We start from the raw sequence: 23,685 nt of genomic DNA, 5'->3' as shown, positions 1-23,685 counted from the left end.
TTAAAATGCCAAATATTTCCCATGTATTTTGTTTTTCATACTTACCTGGGTGAGCAACAAAGGGGATGAACCACAGTCAGATGCAGGGGAAGGCTAGCAGAAGTCCTGTGAATCACAGGTAGCTACTGCTGGCATGCTCAGGTACACTGGACCTTTCAGGATTCAGCTCTGTAGTAGCTGTCAGAGCAAGTTACATCAGTTGAATAGAGATTTTGAAGAAACATCTAGTAAACCTATTCCTGAGGGCTGCATAATATTTTGTGATCCTTGTTATTTCATTGCCTGTAAAAAGGTATTGCCACACCAGAACAAGGCTATTCTGTTCATTTATCTTTTGATACCCTAGTTTGCTATTTAACAGCATAGCACTCCAGTTATTCATGCTCTTATTCACACTTGCAGGTTTAAATCGCTCACTTTTCATCCTATGTATGAATAATTCAGACCTTGACAAGACTGTTTTGTTTGTAAGCACATTTTTCCTTGAAATGTTCCTTCCTGTTTTTACAGGAAATGAAAAATAGGCATAGTATATAACACATATTATGTGCCTCTAAAGGGCAATAGGAACGTATTTTCTTATAAACTTAACCCTAAATTGAACTTCATTCTTTGTGCTCAGTAATCCAGAAAAGGGGAAGGCAAAAAAAATCCAAGTACTTTACTGCTATCTCCTACTTCCTCTTTCAGAGAAATGAACTATGATATGAATTAATGATCCCCTGCGTGAAGATTATATAGGAAAAAGTAAGGTAATCTTATTTTACCTGATGTCCAAAGGGAAAATAAAATTCAAAAAATAATTCATTTTCTCATTTTCTGACAAGCTCCTTCAGCAACTACTTTGGTTGAAACAGACCGTCTGACACATAATGAAAAACATATTGAAAGTTCAGCATCCATCATAGAAAACAACCTGGCAACAGGTTTCTAATCTTTAAATCTAGTGCCTGTTATCTTAAGTGTCCATAAATGTAGCTGTCCTGACAGCAAAACAAGAACTTTACTCACATAGCCAGAACTAAACATATACAGACCTCTAGAGATTCAACTCCCTGCCTTGAATGTAATCTAGAAACAAGTGACTAGACCCACGGGAATAGCAAGTACCATGTTGAACATAGCCAGTGAAACTTAAAAAACAAACAGCCTTAACAGCCACCTAAAATATCCAGAAGATCTTACCAACTGTACCTCCAGCATGATACAGAACTAATTAAAAAGACTACAGTGCAATTCCTCCTAAGGGAGGCAACAACCCATATTTTCTGCTACAATATCAGGTTTAAAACTACAGGTCTACTAGGGCAAATTCAGATGAAGCACTTCAATCTAATGAGAAACTCTAAGTTTAGTACATTCAAGGGAAAATAAGACCTGACTGTGTAACTGCTTGTCTTTTCATAGGTTTAAAAATACCCTCCTAACCCTGGCCCAAGCTTGTTGCAAAGGTAAGGCAAAAAGTCATCTCCTCTTCTCTACCACTCTCTGAGCTCCCACTTGTTTTTCCACCCTTGGACTGCTCCAACTTAAAGTGGCAGATCAGTACAGCACCCAAAGCACCATTACAACCAGAGTGCTTCAACCCATTGTAGCTCAGAAAGCAGCTTCTTCTCAGTAATCCCACCTCCTTTGCCCCAGAGCTGCAGTCAGTCACCCCAGAAGAGAGAGAAGCAGATTCAACTTTGACCCTTTCAATTGGAAGCTTCTAAACAGGAGCTTCCTGCCACTTAGGCTGACTCAATGTCTGTTCCATTAGGTGCTGTTGCCGATTTCACTGAGAGGCAACTGATTCACCCCCCTGAGGCTGGGTGACACAGATGCTTCCATCTTTGAGCTATACCTGGACTCTTGAATGTTCCCACTTTGACGTGTGCAACGTGACAGTGTCACAGCCCACAGTTTCCAAACCACTTGGGGAACTGGTCAGTCCTGGCATGCTGTATGGAAGAGAACTAGAGATACACCACAGCTAGTAAGGACTCATCGAAAGTGTGTAAAACCTCCAAGGATTACACAATGAGAAATTAACAGAAACCCCAGGAGCAACATAAATTGAAACGCGCACATCTGTCCTGTCTCAAAAGTCTGGAAGGAATTTTAAGGACAAATCTGAACAGTATGAGATTTTTTTTGGTCAAAACTCTCCCCCAGCACATCAGCTAGTGCGACACACCTCTTCCTGGCCTGTCAAATTACAGTCTCTCCTTTGGTCTGTCATACACAGTTAAAAAACTGCTTTGTAACAAGATGAGATGTCTTGAGTTTTACAACTTCAAGCATTCAGAAAAACAAATAAAAAACCCACTTTACATCTACCACCCAATGGATCTGTATCCTAAGTAGAATCATTCACTGAGCAAGGAGTTCTTAAAATCAAACCTCAAAATCAGAAGACAACCCTAATGAGATGGACTAGGGCTCCTGAAAAAGCTACTTTTGGTACATTTAGCTAGTTGGGAAAAATGAAAGAAGGAAAAAAGAACCCTACAGAAAAATAAGGCAGACTTTTTCTTGAAGGGGAAAAAATTAGATCAAAAGCAAATACATTTCAACTGCAGTGCACAACCCAGAAGTTGCTAAGCAATCTGCAGTGATATGACTAAGTTAACCATGTGAACATTGCTAGCTTCCTCAGGAAGTTTCAAAGGACATTCACTAAATAAGGCAAATTTAAAGGCACAAATATCTTGCTATGAAACCACCAACATGTCACAGTTAAACAATTAGCACAATTATTTTCACTCTTTTTAATAATCCAGAAGTAGCAACAATCGTTTTGGACAATTTTTTTAAGCACTATGAGGACAGAAGATGTAAAAACCCCACCAAACAAACAAAATAAGAAATAAAAAAAACCCTTCAGAATTAAATAAATCTACATTGTTGAATTTGTCACCAATATGAAGGGAGGAACAAGCCAAGTGAACATTTTTCCTAACACATTTGTTTTTTAAGGCTGTTGATACTTAGTTTCTAAAATGGCTCCTATGTATCACAACATACACACCTCAAGATGTCGTGTAACAACGAATTATGGCAAAAAATGGAACACTGCAAGTTCCTGGAATACAAGATAAAGCCAGAAACACTGGCACATGAAATCAGGATTCTGTGTACCAGAAAATAAAAAGTAATGCTAGAAGTCACAACAGTGACAGAATCACTGTACTCATGGCTTCAACAGGAAGCCAGAAACACTTCCATACAGAAAGGCAAATAAAAATATTGAAGTAATCTTTTTTGCATCCCCAGAAGAACAAAACTAGATGTAATAATGCTGGAGGTCCTTCAATGTGTTGGAACAGGCACATACCATCCTTGAACATGTATTTATTTGGAATGCCAAAGTCATGACTTAATATGATCTGCACTTTCCTCTACAAAAACCAACTAATTGCAACAGTACTTACAAAAATGTCAGAGTTCCTAAAAGCTATTTGGGTGTTTACAGACTTGCCCTTTTCTTATGAAACTGAGGAAATTACTGATGTTACAAAGCACATGTTCCAAGCACCATTTCAAACACTGGAGTACCTGAAGGATCTTTGTAGGCTGCCAGATGTGCCACAGAACTTTTGACATTCCCATTTTCTGGAGCTGCCCCTTGAGGTCGCACAAGACAGCACGAATACTACAAAATGGGTCTTGAGGAATTTTAACTGCAGGTGAATTAGAAGTGTCTCCACAAATGGAGACCTTGAAGAATACATTCTGATTTTATCATATTAAAATGGAAGGAAGGAGATAAGCTCAAAGAAACATTAAGTGCTCCACTTGCTAACAAAATCATTATTTGCAGCCCATAGATGCTTGCTTATTTCTACAGCAGAAGTATGCTACTTGGTTTTACACAGTCAAGGTAAAACACACTTCACTACAAGTAAAAAAAAGAGTTAAGAGAAAATTAAAATCTCATGTTTATGCACAGATTTCATTAAATAATAACATCCAAGATCAAATGCAAAAAAAAAAAAAGGAGAGGAGTAAACATAATGCTTTTTCCCATCACCTAAAGAAGCAGAAGCATAGGCCAAACTCTTCCATTTTTAGTTAGCAGTTTTATTTGCATACCTAAACTGAGCTGAAGCGGTCGAAAAAGTTTTCTAAATTAGATTTCCATACTGAAACCTGACAAAGAACTTAAGGAAAGCATAAAATAAGTAAGAAACCCCAATCAAACAACCAAACAAACAAGGGATCCGACATGAACACGTTTGTAACACATTTTTGCAAACAGAAAGTTTGCAAAAAATATTGTGTAGGTCAGAGAGGTTCTCAAATACTATTGCCCTTTTTAGGAATTGTTTAATCTCTGTCTCTTTCCATATACAAAAGAACCAAATCCATTTTCCACATTTATACAGAAAAAGTAGGTAATTTAATTTTTTGGATTTGGTTATGTATCTACTACCATTAGCAGAAGCTTGTGCATTTGTTTGGTTGGGTGAAAATAGCTTGGCCTTATTGGTCTGGACTCCAGATCACTGGATCAGGTTGCTGAATACATTGACAAATCTGATTTGTGGGTAAAAGCACTGAATAACTTTTCAGTCACGACTCTGCAGAATTTCAGCATGTTCCACTCTCACCAAATGAAAGCACCTTCAGATGGAGCAGATGTAAAGCTGAGAGTGAAATTAAAACCCCACTTATACTGCAATATATAATATATAGTGACTCATTTTCTCATCTTCTTGATCCCTCAAATCCATGTAGTCCTTCAATATAATAAAGTTATATGATTAAATTTCCAACTATTCAGTTAAAATGGCTTCAAAAGTTTAAAGCTGTGTGTAAGTCTGGCCCATTAATATTTGTTGGTTGAGCAATTGTTGAAATTATTATAACATAATAATTTTCCTAACAGGGTTTTTTCCTCTATGCTTTATCATAACAACAAAGGGCAAGAAATTGTCTTCCTGCTTCCAAAAGCTCAAAGTTACTTTTTCCTTCCTGCATCAGGCAAAATTTAGGATTAATAAGGTTTTTTTTAACAAAAATTAATTGAGGCAGGAAAAATGAAGAAGAGACAGTGAGGGATTCTGACATCAAAACAAATGCTAAGGGCATTCAACTTGAAAATGAAAGACAAAGGTCTAAAATTCAGGTCTTCTGCCTGACATGAACAAGAGAAATCAAATAAGTAACTTACATCCTGTATGATTCTGCTAACCACTCCCTGTAATTCCACTGTGGATCAATTCTGCTCTTGCTCTAAGTAGCATTGGTGCAGCTCATTCAGGCACATGCCTGGTATGCACTAACCATGCAAATGATTCACCCTGCTTTACCAATATGACACCTGGAATAAACTCCCAAATATCAGCAGGTCTCTGCCCAAGGTGCAGTCACGCAGGAACATTTTGCTGCTTGCCAGAACTCACATTTGTACAAAGAACCCCCTCTGAGACTGTAATAGCACAGCCTAATGGAATTTGTGACTTTCATACAGGGGAAAATAAAAAATAATATAAATCAGCATTTTGGCTTGGAAGACATTTTGTCAAAATAAACTCATAACTAGTATCAGGCAGAAACATTCTGAGCAAACTATCCCTCAACAACCTCAATTTCAAAGATTTGTGAGATTATTAACAAATTAATCTGACTTGTTCAGAGCTGTACAGTCTATTTCATCAGCATACATTTGCAGACATTCTGAGATAGTTTACACATATAGAAGGAAATACAACACATTCAAATAATTTAGATCCACATTACATGAAATGGTAAAGCATATTAGCATTTTAATTTTATGGGTCTAAACCAGAGTCCTATAACTTCCAAATACATTCATAAAAGGCAGAAAAGCAAAGAAAGCAAATCCCTTCTCCATGCTGCAAAGCAGGTGCAAAGCTGTTCTGCTGAGCTCTCTCACCCTGTTGCTGACACGAGCCCCAAGAACAGTCTTCCCCATATAGATAATGAGAAAAATCTCTGCATTACCTATCAGATTGCTATTTAAATTTTCTATCACACCATGTGCTTAGAAACAATCTGTTGTTTGTCATCTCAAAGTGTGTGAAAGAGAATCAGTTCACAGCATTTGTAATAAACAGGCAGTTTTTCCAGCCCAAGCCATGTTTGCAAACTTCTAAACTCTTTTAAACCGAGGAGAAATTACAGTGGCATGACAGCTTTAACCACAGCAGCCTGAAAAAATGCAGAATGAAATCAATTATGTTTTCTTCCAATATTTTTCCAATATTACCTGAACTTGATATTAAACTGAATAGGTAATATAGCATAGTAAACTCATGTTCAAATACCTATTTTGAACATTTTATAAAATCAGCCTCTGTTCCTTATTGAGCTTTGAAACTCTTCGAACAGTTGTATGACCACGCATTTATGAGTCAGGACATTTGAACATTTTACAGAATTTTGCCCTACTCTTGTTCACTGGAAGAATCCTTGGGGAAAAATATGCCCATTTTAAAACAAATGGAAAAATACCCTTTTATTTTTTTTTTTGGTCAACGGTGAAATGCAAACACACTTATCTTCTGTAGTTAAGTAATGAAGAAGCAATTTCCATGTGCAATAAAGCCCAGTAAGCTGTTCATGGACTAACTGAAGTGACTGGCAATTCAATTACAGAGCCAGCATCCCAAATATACCAACCAACCACACTGATTCAAGATAATTAATACAGATCTGAATATTTTTCCTCTGATATCAAATAAAATAGTGGATTAGAGTTGAAATAAGACATTTCTTTAGCTTGAGTCTGTCACCTTTAGTTGAACTGTACATAACATTTCAACCCTTAAAAAAATCCCATTAATTTCTCAGGTTTGGGAGCAGGTGGTGGGAGATAGTAATAGCTGGAGCTGAACCACACCTTGCTGTAGAATCACTGTGAATGTCTCTATCTATCAAAATGTTTTTCACTCTTTCATAATGTGACCAGCCATTGGAAAATGCATTAGGTATCAGTACATTAAATCAGGTTCAGGACAGGAATGTTAACTCTGTATATATATTGCCCAAATGGGGACTTTGGTGGGGGGAAAAGGTAAACTCCCCATAAACTGACTGACTTGAGAACCTTTCTTAAAACAATTAAGAAAAAAGAAAAAAAAATCAAAGATCTATGGTGGAATAATTGTTAAGCAAGGAGGAACAGCAGTGCTGCATTAGCAAATAAAAATGTCTGTGGTGGTGCTAGATACAGATAGAGAAAGAAAAAAAAAAAGAGGTATTTCAAAAGACATCTATACCACTCTGTAAGTGCACCCAAATTAAAGACAACAGCTCAATTTTACACACAGTTATTGATTTTAGAAGGTTCAGTAAGAATTTGTTCAACATGTGGTTATTTAAAACCTGCTTGTATACTCCTTACTGTTGAGCTGGTTCACAGAATGCCTTCAGTACATTTATCTGATGAATTTATTCACTCCTTATTGCTTATCCATATAAAATTCATTATTGAAATTATTTACTAATTTAAATAAAAGCTATTTTTTCAGTTTTAATAAGGTTACACTTTATAAGTATTTGTAGTCAATGCAAATTCTTTTTATGAACTTACCAAAGGAAAACAGTAAGGTTTCAAGACAAAATAACAATGATGCTCCACAAACCTATATATTTGAAATAGAAATTTCAGCTAAATGTAAGATAAGAAACCCATTCACATATACATATAGAGAGAGTTTGATCTATGCAACTGCATTTTTCACCTACTTGGGTATGTTTTCAGTGTTATTTTCAGTCTGATGTGACATTCCTTGGCTTGAGCTGCTGTAACATTGTTTCCAGAATGTGGGCATGAGCCTTCATTATACAAAATTTTTAATTCACCTGGCTCACAGGCACAAGAACATGATTTAAAGAGATAAATTAGCTCACTTGTAAGTGCTCTCAGATAATCCTCTTCAGAAAATGAATTGTAGAGTTTAGCCAATGTCCTGCTTTTGATTTATATGACATCCATAGCAAACTGCTGTTCACTCTTTTAAATATATATTTGTGTACCCTTACACATACATGTGTGTATACACACATGCATATCTATCTATATATATGTACATATACACATTTGTATTTACTGTGAGTTCAGTCCTCTTTGTAGTTTCCTGAAAATTAGTCCTATCAGTATTTAGGATTTTAATTTCAATTAATAATTTAAAATTATATTTTCCTTAAGAAAATAGTTTTTAATAAGTTAATCATGCTTTCACAGAAGATGCCAGATAAACTGGCATATGAACTGACATATGAATTTTCAAAACAATGAAAATAGAATAATCTTTACCTGTTTAATGCATTTTCAAACTAATACATTCCCAGGTATTATATACTTTCCTAGTAATTATTGAATGTTCAAAAGGAATTATTTATCAGTTAAATATGCCTTAATTCTCACAAGTATTTTAATCGTGAGAAGCTAGAAGAAAAGAACCAACGAAACCAGCAGTAACAGCATCACCCAGTGCAGTGCTGCTTGGTTTAGGTGCATTACACATACAGGATAGTAAAGCAAGTGTTATGTACACAAGAAGTTAAGTACATCCCCAACTATGTGCAGTCAACCACACCTATTGAAGTCAGTGTAAATTAAAACTTTCGTTGGCATAAACAGAAAAAAATTTAATATATTTTCATATATTATATAGAAATAAAATTACATATAAACACATGTATTGAAGAGATTGACTGATAACATTGGTTTATTTGCCAGCTTGATTGGCATATTTAAGGCTTGATTGCCAAACTACTCACAAACTACTATTAAACATAACTCATTTTCAGATTTGTAGGAGTAAAATATATATTTGTACTGTATTCAAAACTGCATGGTAAATTTTTTCAGATATTATGGACAAAATTATTTCCATAATCACATAATAAGAATTTGGAAAGTCAAGCAGCCAAGAGAAAACTGTTGGGTTTGGACCTGCCCTCACTTTGGATCACGGCAGTGTGAAAATGGTCTGTGAGCCAGGCACAAAGATGCACAGCAGGGACAGCTCTGACACACAATAAACACCCCAGGTTTCTTTATGAAGAACTCTCGGGAGTAGAAGAATGTTTAAAGTTTGCTACAGAGATCAATTTCCAGAAGAGAAATGTTTTGAGAGAAGAAAAATCACAGGAGGCTACATCCTGGTTTTATTGTATCATTTTACTGCAGAAACTCATCTGATCCTCACCATTTTAATTACAAGGAGGCACAAAACCTATTTCACATCTGCTCACTGAGCCTGAGAAATGTCTTATAGTGAAAAGGAAATGAGAAGGACCAAGAATACAAATGAACTGAAACACAAGCAGCTAATAAATTCCTCCTTTCCTTAAAATCAGTTCTAATAATTTATTGTGAAATACATTTACGCTTGGTCCACAGTAATTTTAGTTCAAATAAACATGTCTAAATTTTTTCCATCCTTCCCATTAAAGGATATTTATTTTTGCTTATTCTTTAAGCATTTTGTCAGCTTTATACTCAATGCTATTTCTTTAAGAATGAAAGCTATAGCATTATATTCCAAAATGGTTGAGGAAACCTTTGCCATGACTCTCAAGTTGCAACATGCCAGATATTCATAGGTTTTCAAAGCTGCTGGTTGAAGATATAATGAAAGGATCTAAGGTTTATGCATGAATCAGCATCCCCTTGTCACAATGTCATGGTGCAGTGATCCCTGCAGAGCTGTAAGACTTGATTTAAAACAGCAAAGCTCAACACTGACTCTTGAGCCAGCAGGATTAAACATTCAAGATTGTACATATATAACCTCTGTGCTCAAACTACCACACAAAAAACTTGTTATCATGATGGCAGTTTTATAGTACTCCATAGGAAACCTCTCTTTAAGTGACTCCAATATCCTCTCAATTCTAAAATATGTCAGAACACAATACAACTACCCCTGAAGTTGTTGGTAGGCAGATTTAAGAGGAAAGCATTTCATCTTCATCACTTTCCTTCCTTCTTGTTTTGACAGAATTTAAAAGTTTTAAAAAATCTGGTATCACTGATGGTCACACTCCTTCAATTAGACCAGACTCAGTTATACTGTGCTGAAGGACAATGAAGTCCAGAGGTCTGGATATGTTCCAGTGGTTTGGATATGTTCCATTCTGCCCTGTGAATGGCCTCCAATGCTGTACCTTTGCTCCAGCTGTTAAACCAAACAAACAGAACCAAAGAGGTTATGTTAGAATGAACCAAGAATTCTCACAGAGTGCTAAGCCCAGCTCATTTCTCCTGAAAGCTACAACTGCAGTCATGGCAGTAAACACTGCTTTTAATTGTGCATTATTCTGAAAAAAACATGTACCACCTCTCAATCTAAACCACCAGGCTTCCCAGTGATTCTGACTTACTAAGTGTCAAACTGCAATTAGATTCCAACAGCTACTCCCACTGACCTGTCAACACAGCTTTGCAGAGATGCAACAGTTCACCAAACTGAAGTGACTGTTTTTAAGGCTGCTTTTTGAACATTATTGAGCTGGGTTCCTTTCCCAGGTTACATGAAGTAGCCTGTCCACCTTGGTCAAAGTCAGTAGAATTGGGACCCAATTTGCTGTCATGCAACACATCATGACAGGATCTCTTGGTGTTGAGGTGAAATTCCCACTGAAGCACAAGTCATTACATGAGTTAAGGCTACCTACTCACAGTCTGTCCACTCCTACACCCATTTTTTGGCCACCTTTAAATGACTGAGTAGTATCACTGCTTGGAACATTACTCAGGGGTACGTGACCATCTCCTCCTCTCTGAAGTTTAGGAACCTAATTTCAAAGTAGTACCAGCAACACCGGTTCATCTAAAAACCATCTGCTCTACCAACAAACTCTAAGCAAACACCAAAAATTAGTGTGAAGACTTTAACATTTTTGCAGTGGGCTTTCTGTTTGTTTGTTTTTAAAGCAGATGGAGCAGTGTGCTGTTGCCCTGAGGCTACCAGGGGTGGGAGGGAAGCAGGCTGAGCCCCGGTGGGGTGGCACAGGGGACCCCAGGCACTGCCAGCTGCCACCTGCAGGTGCCAGGTTGAGACCAGCAGGCAGGGCTGCACCCCACCTCTGCCACACCAGCCAGAGCTTCGGCAGCCTGAAACACGGCTGGCTCACGGGTTTAAATCAAGAGCCAAAATATTTTGGTGGCCAGTTTAGGGCAGCAAAAGGTTGTAATTTCTATTACGGTATAAGCCTGCCGCTACATTTCTGTGCAGGACAATTGCCTTGTTGGAGTGAAACACCTGGGTAAATAGTGAAGCATTTTCAGATTCATATTATCCTACATTTCTGTGACCTTCTTTTACACCTGCATTGTTTCATAGTACTGGTTTTGGGCACAAGTTCTTTGAACACTATTCCAGAAATTTAAGAAAAACATCCCCCTCCCCACCCAAAAAAAAAATCCTAACAAAACCAACATGCAGAATGTTCACTATTTCAAATGAGAACAAGCATAGAGGGGACAAAAAGAGATGGATTCTTCTCAACCATTTTGCGTGCAGTGCTCTGCAATCAGCTCCTAAATTCTACTTCTTGTAAGCCAAAAATCTGTCTTCGGAACTCCTTGTCCTCCAATCGAACCCTTCTAGGAAGGTAACTGAGGGGATACTGTACAAATTTTTAGCACATGCTTCACTAGTCGATTAAATCCAATGCACAAGATAACTTGACTACAACATCAGTGGTAACTGAGGTGATGAAAAAACAAGTATATTTTCAGGTCTTAATTTGGAGCTCTTCAAACTGCTTGAAAATTGAAGCATGGGACAATGTTCAGACAAAGGAAAATCCAAGACATGGATAGCATCCATCTCCCTTCTGTTAGAAGCCTCAAAGTCCACCACTGCAGTCTACAGCCTACACATAGCATCTGAGTATTGTAGAAGTTCTCCACGAGAGACAAGAACAAGGCTGTTAAATGCACACAAATGCTGGTCAAAAGCACTTGATGGTCTTGGGGAAAAATATGTAACCTTTAGTTTCTCAAAGACAAGGTGACTATGCTTGTCTCTACTGCTAGTAGGAAAAATCTAGTGTTTTGCAAAACATGTTTTCATGGTTTTGTTAACTTCACAGATTTGAGAAACACATTGTCACATTTTTGCAGAATGCCAGGTAACTGCTACACTTCATCAACAGTCCAAGTAACATCATCTGCAAAGACTGACCACGTGCGGTTCTGGTTGATACAAGCCCCCATTATCTAAGGAAGGAAGAGCTATCTAAGCAGTTTGCAAAGATTAACAATTTAGCATTACTGTGGCTGATTACATGCTCTGACCTTTTTTGCCTTCAGCTATGGATGCTCTATCCTCCTACCCTCCCACATGCCACTGAAAGCTCCTTGCGTTGAGCTCTTGCACCACCTATCCCAGCGTCTGTGCCAAGCCGCCCCTCTTCAGCACCACCGCACGCGGTAGCTGAACCGGGGGACTAAAACAAGGTCGCCAATGGAGGGAAACAGCTCCCGCTGACAGCTAACCTCCAGATTCCGTGTCCCTTACGTCTTTTTCCCAGGAGGGACGGGAGAACGCCTGGGGGGAGCGCGGCGCTGGGGGGGGGAGCGGCCGGCACGGCACCGACCGCGCTCCCCGCTCGCTGCAGGGAGCCCCGGTTCGCCGGGACCGGGCTCGGGCGGCAAGGAGGGCTGCGGGGCAGAGGCGGGCACGCCTCAGCGCCCTGGGAACGCGGCTGCCCGCTCTCACCCGGCACGGGCAGTGCCAGCCGCGCCTGGCCGCACGCCTGGGCGCTGCTTCGCCCGGCCGGCCCCGCCGCCCCGCGGGGTCCCACAGCCCCAGCTCGGCCGGCCCGAGCGGCAGGAGGCGGAAGCGCGCACGGCTGCGGGACTCGCCGCCCGCCCGGGGCTCCTCTCTTGGCGCTGCCACGGCCGCGCTGCCCCGCCTCGCATGTGCTCCGCGCCCCGCGGCACGCGTGCGGCCGGGCCCCGCCGAGCCGAGGGCGGAGCCGGGCACGGCCCCGCCAGGAGAACCGCGGGGGCGGTGGGCTCCCGGCGAGGCAGAGCGGGCGGCGAGCGCGGCCGCCCACGAGCGCTGCGTGCGGGGGACGAGATGGAGAGATGTAGGGATGGAGAGATGGAGCCCGCAGCACCACGCGGCGTAAAATGGCTGATCGCCCCCCGCCGCCCGCCCCGCACCCCTCGGCTGCTGGCCCGAGGGGGCCCCGGCTGTGCCCGCGCCAGCAGCGAGGTGCTCCGCAGCCCGCGGGCAGCCCCGGGCCGGCGGGGGAGCGCTGCGGGCAGCCCCGGGGCCGCGCAGCCTTACATAACGCGGGGGGGAGCCGCCGGGAACCATTTTGCACCTCCCGGAGGGCTGCGGGGGCGCACGGAGACCCCGCACCCCGATCGCACGGGGCCGGGCGCTCCCGCACCTGCTCGGCGGCGGGGCGGCTCCCCCCGGTACCGCGCCCCGCGCACACCTCCGCACACACACAGACAGACAGACACACAGACACGTACCCCGCACACCCCCGCACACACACACACCCCCACACACACCCCCGCCGCACCGCTCGCAGCCGCCCCGCCCCCGCCGCCACGGCAGGCTGGCAGCGCCCGCTACTCACAGGCGTTGGTGACGGCGAAGCTGTTGGCCACCTCCAGGTTGTCGATGTGGGGAGTCAGCCTGAACTCCGAGGTGGAATACTGAACCATCCCTACCCGAAACGCGCTGTACTCCTGATCGGCGCCCCTCGGGAACAGCCCCCCTGCAGGGAAACACACACGCGTCAGGCGGGCGGGGGCCCCGGCGGAGCGGCGCCGGGGCCAGGTCTCTGCCCGCCGCGGGGCTGCGCTGGGCGCGGGTGCCGGAGCGCTGCCGGCCGTGGCTCCGTCCCGTGTCGGGGGGCGCGGGAACCGGGCGCTGTGGCCGGGGAAAAGGCGAGGGGACCTCGCCGGCGCCCGGCGGGCACCGCGGTGGGACTGGGAGCGCGGCGACATGACAGGAATGCCCGAGTGACAGCGGCGGGGATGAGGGATCGGAAGATCCGCCGGGAGGAGAGCGGGGTCCCCCCAAATGCGGGCACCTACCGATCTGTATGCTGTTAGAATTGACCCCCCAGATCAGTCCCCACAACACAGGAGCCAGGAAGACAGAAATATGCATAATCTTTTGCATTTCCAGGAAAAGTAGAGCATCCACAAAGCCACGGAAACAGCCCTTTCTTCTTCTTCCTCCTCCTCCTCCTCCGCGGAGCGCGCTCGTCAGCAAATTAGATCCCGTGCGCTCCGGGCGAGCGGCCGGCGGGACCAAGCGAGCCACGGGAGGGAAGGAACGAGTAGAGCCCTGCGGCGGGCGCGGGAGAAGCCGCTGTCCGAGGAGCTGCTGCTGCCGCCGCTGCCGGCTCCGGCGCTGAGCGGGATGGGGGTGCCGGCGGTGCCCGCTGCCCGCTGCGCTCCCGCCGCCCGGCCCGGCCCGGCCCTGCCCTGCCCTCGCACGCGCTCGCCCGCGCTCCTCGCACTCAACGGGCGGGCGGCGCTCCCGGCGAGGCGGCGGCGGCGGCGCCTGCGCGGAACCGGCCCCGGCGGGAGCGCGCCCGCCGCGCCCCCCGCGCGCCGCGCCCCGCCCCTGCGCGCGCCCGCCCGGCCGGCCGCCTCCAGCACCGCGGACAGCGGCCTCGCTTCGGGGAGATCGGCCGCTCATTTATTTATTTATATTTTGGATACTTTTTATTTATTTATTTATTTATTTATTTATTTATTTATTTATTTTATTTCACCGGCCTTCCCCACCTCACAAACACACCTGAAGAGCAATTGTTTTTTTTTTTTTTAATTTTGGTTTTTTTTTTTTTCCAGCTGCTGTACCCAAACGGTATGAAGTTGATAGGCAGGAAGAGTTAAAGCTATTCTGATATTTCATTTTCATGCATAATGGGGATCTTTTTTTCTTTTTTTCTTTCCCTTTTCCAAGATGGGTTCCAGCTGTATTAGCTAGACATGCTATTTACTGCAAGCTAAATTTAACATTTCTCAGTTTGGCACGAAGTCTGTTGCTGTGCACCACACACACACACACAGACATTTTATAGAAGGAAAGGCAGTGTAGCATTTCTGTGACCATAACAATGAATTTGCTATTAAGTAATAATTTTCTGGCATATTTTTTATTAACTTATATTTAGTTAACCATGCTGGGAAATATCCACATAGGAAAATGTCCTGATCTTGCAATTAATTACTTTTCCTCTTTTTTCTTCCTTTTTATTTTTATTACTGTTATTATTTTTTTTAAATTCTCCTTTCCTGGAGGAGGGGGTCAAAGCTTCAGGTATTCAGATGTCAATACGAGTACATATCCTGAACACATAGGAAGTTGATAATTTTAGTCTCTTTACTCATTACTAATTCATGATGAGTTTTATTTCATTTGAGTCATTTCACCAGGAAATCCTGTGCAAGCTTTTTTCTGTACTTGTCTCATCTTCTCTCTCTCACCCACAAAATGCGATGAGCCTGAAAAAGAGAGCAAGCCTTAACAACCTGAGCATAAAGCCCCTATGGGCTTATCTGGGTGGAATGGCAGAGTTGCTACAGCCCTTCCTCACTTTCTGCCCCCAGCCTGGTGTCTCCCAGAGGCCACATTTTGCACTGCCTGGTAAAACCTGCTGTTGAATTCTGTGAAAGGGGCAGGCAGCATCACTGTGAGAAGCAACAGATGAAGCTGTCGAGGGAAAGCTTCTATTCAGGTTGTGCCCAGTGCATCCCGGACAATGAGATGTACAGACATTTACTTTTAATAAATATTTCAGTGTAAAACTGCCAATCTTTAACAGAAGCGTAGATAAATTGTATGGGCTTTTTTTTCACTGACGTCTAAAGCATTCCATTATGTATAAAAAATGAGGTTAAAATGAAGCAAAGATCTCCAAGATCTCTATATTTTAATATGTTATAATAAAACAAAAATATCAAATTTGCCCATATACATTATAACTGCATAATGAACCAAAATATAAAAAGAATTTGGGTGATGTCAAACATAAAAATGAAATAATGGTTGTTGATTTTCTAATGTATATTTTTCCATTTCAGAATTGTGAGCATGTACGTGCATGTACTGCTCCAGATTTGTATCATCACATCAGAACATGTAGAAAAAAAGAGTCAGACTATGTGGCCATATTCCATTGTTGGTGTGACAGGGAAAAATAAAAAATTTCAACTGATATGAGTAAGTACAAAAGGACAGCATGGGTGAGTCAATCACCAAGGAAACAGTTAAATCAGAATTTAGTACTAGTGAAAAATGTCGATAATAATAAAAATCTTCTTCAACTCTCTATTTTTTATAACAATCCTATGCTAATTGAAAAGATGCAATTGGGCAAAGGAGAAGAAAGAAATTTATACATGATAGTAATTTATGACCATGTACTAAGAATAGATATACTCATTAACCCTGTGCATGAGAAAATCAGACTACATTACTGGGAATCACATCCAACACTTTTTTCTCAAGGGAAAAGAATCTTGCAAGACCTAAGTAAAGATTGTATTCTTAAAAACAGCAGATTATATTCTAATATGCATTCTTCTGAATCTATGAAAGGAGCTCATATAAAAATGCATTAGTTCAGAATGTGAACAAAGCATCAGTGGGGAGACACTTAATAATAAGCATCCATCACTTGTTGAAAGGAACATAACACTGCAGTAACAATGAAAACAATAGCAGATGACAGAAGTCCAGATATCAAATAATAAGATGTCAGACCCTTGAAAAGCCAAAGTGCTCAATCTTGATTCCATAGAACTCCAAGAGAGGTTTGCTGCTTGCTGCAAATAATCATGGCTATACTTGATTTAACAATTTAATATTGTCTAATGGATATTCTGAATGTAAGGCAGAAGTTGGTGAAGAAGTTGAAAAGAGCTGATATATGTGCTAATCAGAAGTACAATTTATCAGGAATACATTTCCTCTGCAATTCATCCTGGCACAATCCTGGTTGAGACAGTGGCTGCAGTTCAAATAAATGTTCATATGTTTCATCAGTTGAATATTAGATGCAGTAAGAAACTTGGAAAAGACTGAAGAACTGAAAACTGAACAGAAACATTTAGCGATCAGTCCATATACTTTCCAAAAGATAGTTCAGGAATGGCTTGATGACATGGAGTACATGCTTCAGGAAAGTAACTTTAAAAATATAAAACACTTGAGGAGATGGATGGAGTAAAAAAATGAGTTGTTCAATGCTGATATTGATCACATTCAGATTAGAAATAAAATTTATTTTTTGTTTTGCTTTTTTAATAATGTGTCATTGACCTTGCAGCCATATGCTGAGCACTTTAATGACAACAATTAAAACCAGACTATTTTCTAAAAATCCTAGCTGAAAAAGTTAAATTCTGAGAAGGCCCTTTGCAAGAGCTCAGACTAAATGGTTATAGCCTTCTGGACTTTTATCCTATCAATTTTTGGGGTTTATATTCACAACTATTTTCTATTTCTTAATTATCAAAAAATCTTAAAACATGCAGATTATTAGGATCCAAAAATGCTGTACCAACACATGAATCCTTTGATTCCAGGGTTGATCAATAAATACTTCCCTTCAATAAGGATTATTGTCTTTGGATTTTTGGACTCTGCAGAACTTTTTCAAATACCAGTAAGTGTAAACAAAGAGGAAATACAAATGAAGGTTCCAAATCTATTTTGAAGAGTGCAGTCCCATATGTTCACTCTGGATCTCAAGAGTCATTTTAAAAATAAAAAGTATGTCCTGATCTTTCATGCTCGTTCTGCCTCCTGTTCTGATTAGCAAACACATTCTGTTCCCATTAACAGCACCCACACCCAGGGAGGACACCTTCCAAGGAGTAGCTTAGGCTCCCTTCTATTACATGAGTTTGATGATAGAAAAGCAACATCATGATCCTTCTGGCACAACTGATGGAAAAAAATTGGTAATAACCACATAGCTTTCACTTCCCTTTGCTGTGCTGTGACAGTGCAGCTTGTTACCATGTTAGCTAGCTGTTTTGAGAAATTTATAGCAATTTGGGATTTACTTTTTTTATTCGAGCTACTTGTGTTCTTTCTATTTGCAGGAAATTTTATATTTATTTTGCCAATAAAATCATTTAAGTATATGATAAATAAACTGTGTGTGGAAAATCTGCTGGATTGCTTCAATGTTTTTCTACTGAGATTATAGCAAATTACATTATTAAACCTCTGGAAAAACATAAAAGGAACTCTTTCAGATTTGACTATACATGCTAAATCCCTGATTCTTGTCTGGAAATATCTTTCTTTTTCTTCCAGTGGTATAAAAAACTTCATGGCTTTGTCTCAGACCCAAGGGATACATTTCTTATTCCTGTCCTATTTTTTCCCCTGCCTACCTGCTACTTCTCTTCTTCTTCACCATCTCCTTTCCTGGCTGATTTCCATCTGGTTTCCCAATGCATTGCCATCAGAATCTCCTTTTCTCTACAGTTATTTTGATTTTACCCTCATATTTTACTCCCCATTCCCTCTGTGGAGCACAGCTAATTCAAATGTGTTGGACTGTTGCTTTAGACCATAATGGCCAGCCTTGATCCTCTCTTTTTTCATCTACCACTTCTTCCATCTGTTCCACAAGCAATGCCAGCCTTGACTTCAGTGTTGTTTATGTATTCTCATCATGTTTTTATTCCTTTTTTTCATGCCAGCATCTGTATTTGAAGTATCAACTCTACACCCATATTTCAGGTCAGCTCCTAAACACTGAAATTCCTCTTTAGCCTTGTATCTTTTCTGTCACTTGTGAGAAATGTATTCCTTGTTATTTAGAATGAAAAGCCCTTTGCAAAGGATGGGACCTCAGTTCTCATATACCAGTGGACTGTTTCCTGCTGAGGTATGGTACTTGTCAAATCCCTAGTACTCGTCAAATCGGCTCTCCATCTCACTTACCTGCATTCATAAACAACATGCTAAAATGTTAAAAGGCAAATATGAGCTGGCAAGGATGTTATAGTCTGCTCTCTAATGACATATCTGGGGTACACTTTTAGTGTTAGTCTCTAATTTCTGCTAACTTGTGACTTGCACCTTTCTTCTGTTAAAACTAGGTGTTTGTTCCCTCAGCCACCACAGAACCTTAGGGTAAATCCCACATCTTCAGAATCCCAGGCAATAATACTGAGAAGCAGCTCTAGAGCTACAAATTACAAACAGATTGAAATCCAAGGCTAATATGCGCCAGTGACAGTAAAACCTCTGTACATGCTTGGTCACATATTGCTCTGCACTTAAATTTATGAGTATTGTAGGAAGCTGATTGTGTCATTGTGGCGAGTATGCAGAAGTAATATTTTGAACAAGGACATGGAACAAATACCAGCCCATGGGAAATGATCATTCTCAGCATGGAAAAGATAACTTCTCAGTTTAATGTTTCATTCACACTATTCATAACAAAAATACTTACTCCATTTACCTCCAGAAACCTGGAGAAATAAGCTAACCTTTTTAAAATTTGAACCTGTTGCAAAACTGATGAGCATCAGAGACTTCTTTTTGTATCCCAACAGGTAGAATTAGTTCATGAACACCTAACTTGCATAGAGAATCGAAGTTCTCACAGTGGTTTTCCATGCTAATCAACACTATAATTTGCTTTATGACCTTACACAGGATTCAGGACAGTGTTCACATTAGCTTTTCAAAGATACTTTCTACCACAGCAGAACTAACTGCTAAACTCCTTAATCCAGGGAAGACAGCTTCTCATAACATTTCCACGTTGCCGGAGTGAATCTCTCCTTCTTGTCTGGAATGGTTTCTGCATGACCTTGTTCACATCCTCTGCACGAGGCTTTGTGGCCAAGAGCTTTTTGAAAAAGCAGGAAAGCTGCAATGCCTGCACCAGTGCTAATCCTGCTTTTGGGCTGGGGACCAAGCAGTCAGGGCCAAAGCAGGGGAGGGGGAAAGGGCAGTGTGTCACCTCCTTCCACCCCCTGGAGCTGGGGAGCCCCGTTCCAGGCTGCTCAGTGGAGCACACACAATTTGGCCAGCTGTCAGCGTGGGGAGATGTAGGATGGAAAGAGGCTGCTTTGCTGCTCCCTCCACAGCAAAGGGGAACGAAATTCACTGCAGTCACCAAGGAAGAACACTCCTTTTTTCTCCTTCAAAAGGGTGTTTCCCTTTAGAACCTTACAGCAGCATCAGAAGGCACGCAGGCATCAGGTTCCACTTGCCCCATTGCCACTGGTCACAGTCACAATGGCTGTACACCAAACTGGCACTGTAACAGGTATTAATGTGTCCCCACATAACTGAGAGTTAGGGCATAGACTCATTTATAAGCACATTGTGCTCACCTGCATTTTTTATTATTTTTCTTTTTTTCTTTTTTTTTTTAGTTTTGCTTTTAAGAGTGAAAAAGCCTCAAAAACCTTCTTTTAAAAAGAAAGATGTTCGTGATAAGGATTTTGTTTTAAAATGATTATGTTATTGCAGTGCATTTTATTTATTTAATAGTTTTATAATTTTTTCAGGGCTTCTGTCACTGGGAAAATAGAGTAAAATTCAAGTTACAGTGAGTAAGAGTTTAAACACCTATCAGTCAAATGGTTGCTATTATGTTTTGCATTAAAAAATCAATCAAAGAAAAAGTATCAAGCAAATGTTAAAATCATTTATTTTATGACACAAATAGGTAAGAGACAAATTGTTTCAGAAATTACACTATGGAGTACAAGCACTTAGCAACATTAAAATAAATTAAGTTGGAGGAATAGATAGAATTGCATGAGACAAGATAATAATTCTTTTCTTCAGGAAATATCCAAAGGATAAAAAATTTGTTTTGTCCAATTGCCCATTGCAGACATTTTACACTACACTTTTGAAAACCACATCAGAAATAGGATGTAACATTAAAAGGATTTCTATGATTTGAAACATCAGCTCTCCTATCCTTATCATTATGATCTTTGATCTTCCCACAACAGAAATTTCTTTTGGGTTCACCGTTTACCTGTTTGACATCCATAATTTTTTTTTTTTTTTTTTTTTTTTTTTTTTGGTGTCAAGAAACAGCTTGCTGAAGTTAGCATGGAAATGTACAGAGCTATGCTCAACAAAAGTTTATTTTTAGTTCTGAAAAACCACTTCAGATGTTCAGTCCCAGAACTAGTTCACAGCAGCAGATATTTTTACTTTCACCTCTGCATTGGCATACCTTCCCAGAGATTAGTTGTGATAGTGTGGTGTTAGGGGCAAGTTTTTACAATAGGGAAAAAACCCAAACCAGAAATGTAAGAGAAAACCAAACAATTCTTATGAGGCACTTAATTTCACACTTTGGACTAGAAATACATCTACTTCATAATAAATATGCAGAAAAAAACATTCTGGTAACTGCACAATTGCTTTCAATATAGGGTTTAATAGACAAGCTGATAGTAGGAAAATTTCTGCTTATAGAATTTGTGACATTAAAGACAACCTAAACAATGCTTGCTTGTCTTTACTGAAACTTCATTGGTGTTGCATTACTATCTTATGCATATTAACTGCTAGTCATTATTGTGGTCTGTGGAGTTGCCATTTAACCTGAGACTGACCTTGCTCCTTGCTAATTGCATTGCCCTCAATGAGACCTACACACAGACGTGATGTGCACACGTGGCTGGGTTCTGAACAATTCCAAATTTCTGGCTTCCTTTCACGGCAGGGCACACATACACAGCACAATGAATGAGGGAATGCATGAAGGGCTCCAAAAGAAAGAGATGAGCTGGTGGGGTCTCAAGGACAGTTCAAAAATGGTTGCTAACAACAAGAACCTAACCTTGATCTTGGAAATGTCGCTGGCATAAGTCTAAACAAGCAACAAAGAAAAACACAGGCAGAGAGATGATTTATGCCACAGCTAGAATATGTGGGGCAATGACAAGGATACATTCTCTCTCTCCCAAATCCTGGCTGTACCTGACCTGTCAGTACCAGGTGTAGCTACTGTGAAAATAGCATTAATGCCTTGCTGTTAAATTAGGCAGATCTTCTGATGGGATCCAATGAAATAATTTTCTATAACTGAAACTATAAAAATGCCTTTGCTGATAGTATCTGACGTAAATAAGAGCACAGAAAGGCACTTTCTGCAGGAGAACCCTCACAAACATTTGCCTTTATTCTGCTGGGCTCCCAGTGGTTTTAGTGGCACTAACAAAATAGGACCTTAATTTTAGAGGTTGGTCAGCTGTAGCAAATAAACATCAAAGGGAATGAAATGAGCTTACACAAAACACACAAGGCCTTTACAAAAAGCTAGAGAAACATAAAGAGATCAGAAACTTATCTCCTCAAACACGTATCCAGAATCATCCAGTTCTTACTGATGTTTTCATACTAGAATGGTAGCAATAGTTCAGATTTTCTTCACAGCAAGAGGCATTCAGTTATTTGAGGCAGTTAAGAAAAATCACAGATCACACCAGCACTCCAAGCACGACTGGTGAACAAGATAGCAGATTGCAATATTGCTCCTCCGCTTGCTTCTTGCAGCACTGCACATAAAAGTCTGTAGAAAAAATGTTATGCTTCAGAATGGAATATTCTTCATTCATCATCTGATTATTTTATAATTTTATTAATTATAGCTCATCTCAATTCAGTGCCTCATTAGATGAACAGACAATTTGGTGTTATTGACAAATGATTGTGTGATACATCTGAATAATCAATTACAGTAATACTCCATGAAATGACAGTGAAGTGAAATGGATTGAAAATACCACCCTGGGCTCCGGCAAACTTTTCTTTTGAATGTCAGCCATGAAAGACAACCCAGCAGTAAGCAGTCCATGGGTCAGACAGACATGTGGCACACACTTTAAACTTCCTGTGTGCGAGCCAGTCCCCAGGCGATTCTATTTACACTGCTTTTGGATTACATCCTTTAAATGGCAGATAGCATTGCCTGACAGGAACTTCCCACCTCAAGGATTTAGCTAACAAACCTCCAGAAACAGATCCATATTTTACTGTATCCCTTTTATTCATTCATTTACTAGTAATTCAATTAATATACCTATAAATTACTATTGATCATTACTAGCACTGGTGAATTAATAAAATACTGGATACCAACTAATCACACTTTTTCTTTAAAGGAAGAACTTGCTGTTCATTCTATGTGACAACACTTGCTTCGAATTTGTAATTGAAGGAGCTACTCCAATATGTGACTTCAGTGTCCAGTAAAACCCTGGAAAATATTATTTTTGGAAGTATTGAAAAACATCTGTAGGACAAGGCAGTCATTGGGCACAGCCAGAATGGCTTCATGATGGGGAAGTCTTGCTTGTGATGAAGGTGATGATCACCTAGGTGATGAAGGGAAGCTAGTTGATGTAACCTTTTGGATTTAACAAAAGTTTTGATATTGCCTCTCACAGGATCCTTCTGGACAAAACATCCAGTATTCAGCTGGATAAAGACATCATGTGATGGATGAGCAACTGGCTCAGGGGTCAGGCACAAAGAGTTAGAGTGAATGGGGAGACATCAGGCTGGCAACTTGTCACTAGTGGGGTTCTGCAGGGCTCCACCCTAAACTCAGTTCTCTTGAACATGGTAATTAACAACTTGGACACAGGACTCAAAGAAATACTAAGTTTGTTGAGGACGCTAAACTGGGAGGAGCTGTTAACTCCCTTGAGGACAGAGAGGCCCTGCA

General features: G+C 40.8%; 1 protein-coding gene across 5 annotated transcripts in view; it reads right to left on the bottom strand.

Annotated features, from left to right (window-relative positions):
• GRIA2 (glutamate ionotropic receptor AMPA type subunit 2) overlaps positions 1 to 14,439 on the bottom strand; it is an 88,787-nt gene extending 74,348 nt beyond the window's left edge. For 2 of the 5 annotated variants that reach the window (XR_004980064.2, XM_036381649.2), the window contains exons 1-2: positions 14,027 to 14,438; positions 13,564 to 13,704 (exon numbers count right to left, since the gene is read on the bottom strand). Coding sequence is in view for 4 of the 5 variants with exons in the window: in XM_036381649.2 (XP_036237542.1) it covers positions 13,564 to 13,704; positions 14,027 to 14,114 (229 nt within the window). In the remaining variant the exon portion in view is untranslated. Of the gene's footprint in view, positions 1 to 13,563; positions 13,705 to 14,026 lie in introns of all 5 variants that reach the window. The other 3 variants (XM_036381650.2, XM_036381648.2, XM_036381647.2) reach the window with 3 other exon arrangements.
• Positions 14,440 to 23,685: the final 9,246 nt, after the last annotated feature.

The sequence above is a fragment of the Molothrus ater genome, chromosome 4 (assembly GCF_012460135.2).
Source record: "Molothrus ater isolate BHLD 08-10-18 breed brown headed cowbird chromosome 4, BPBGC_Mater_1.1, whole genome shotgun sequence".
NCBI lineage: Eukaryota > Metazoa > Chordata > Aves > Passeriformes > Icteridae > Molothrus > Molothrus ater.
Note: the sequence above shows the minus strand (reverse complement) of the source record. Positions and strands in the feature narration are given on the sequence as shown.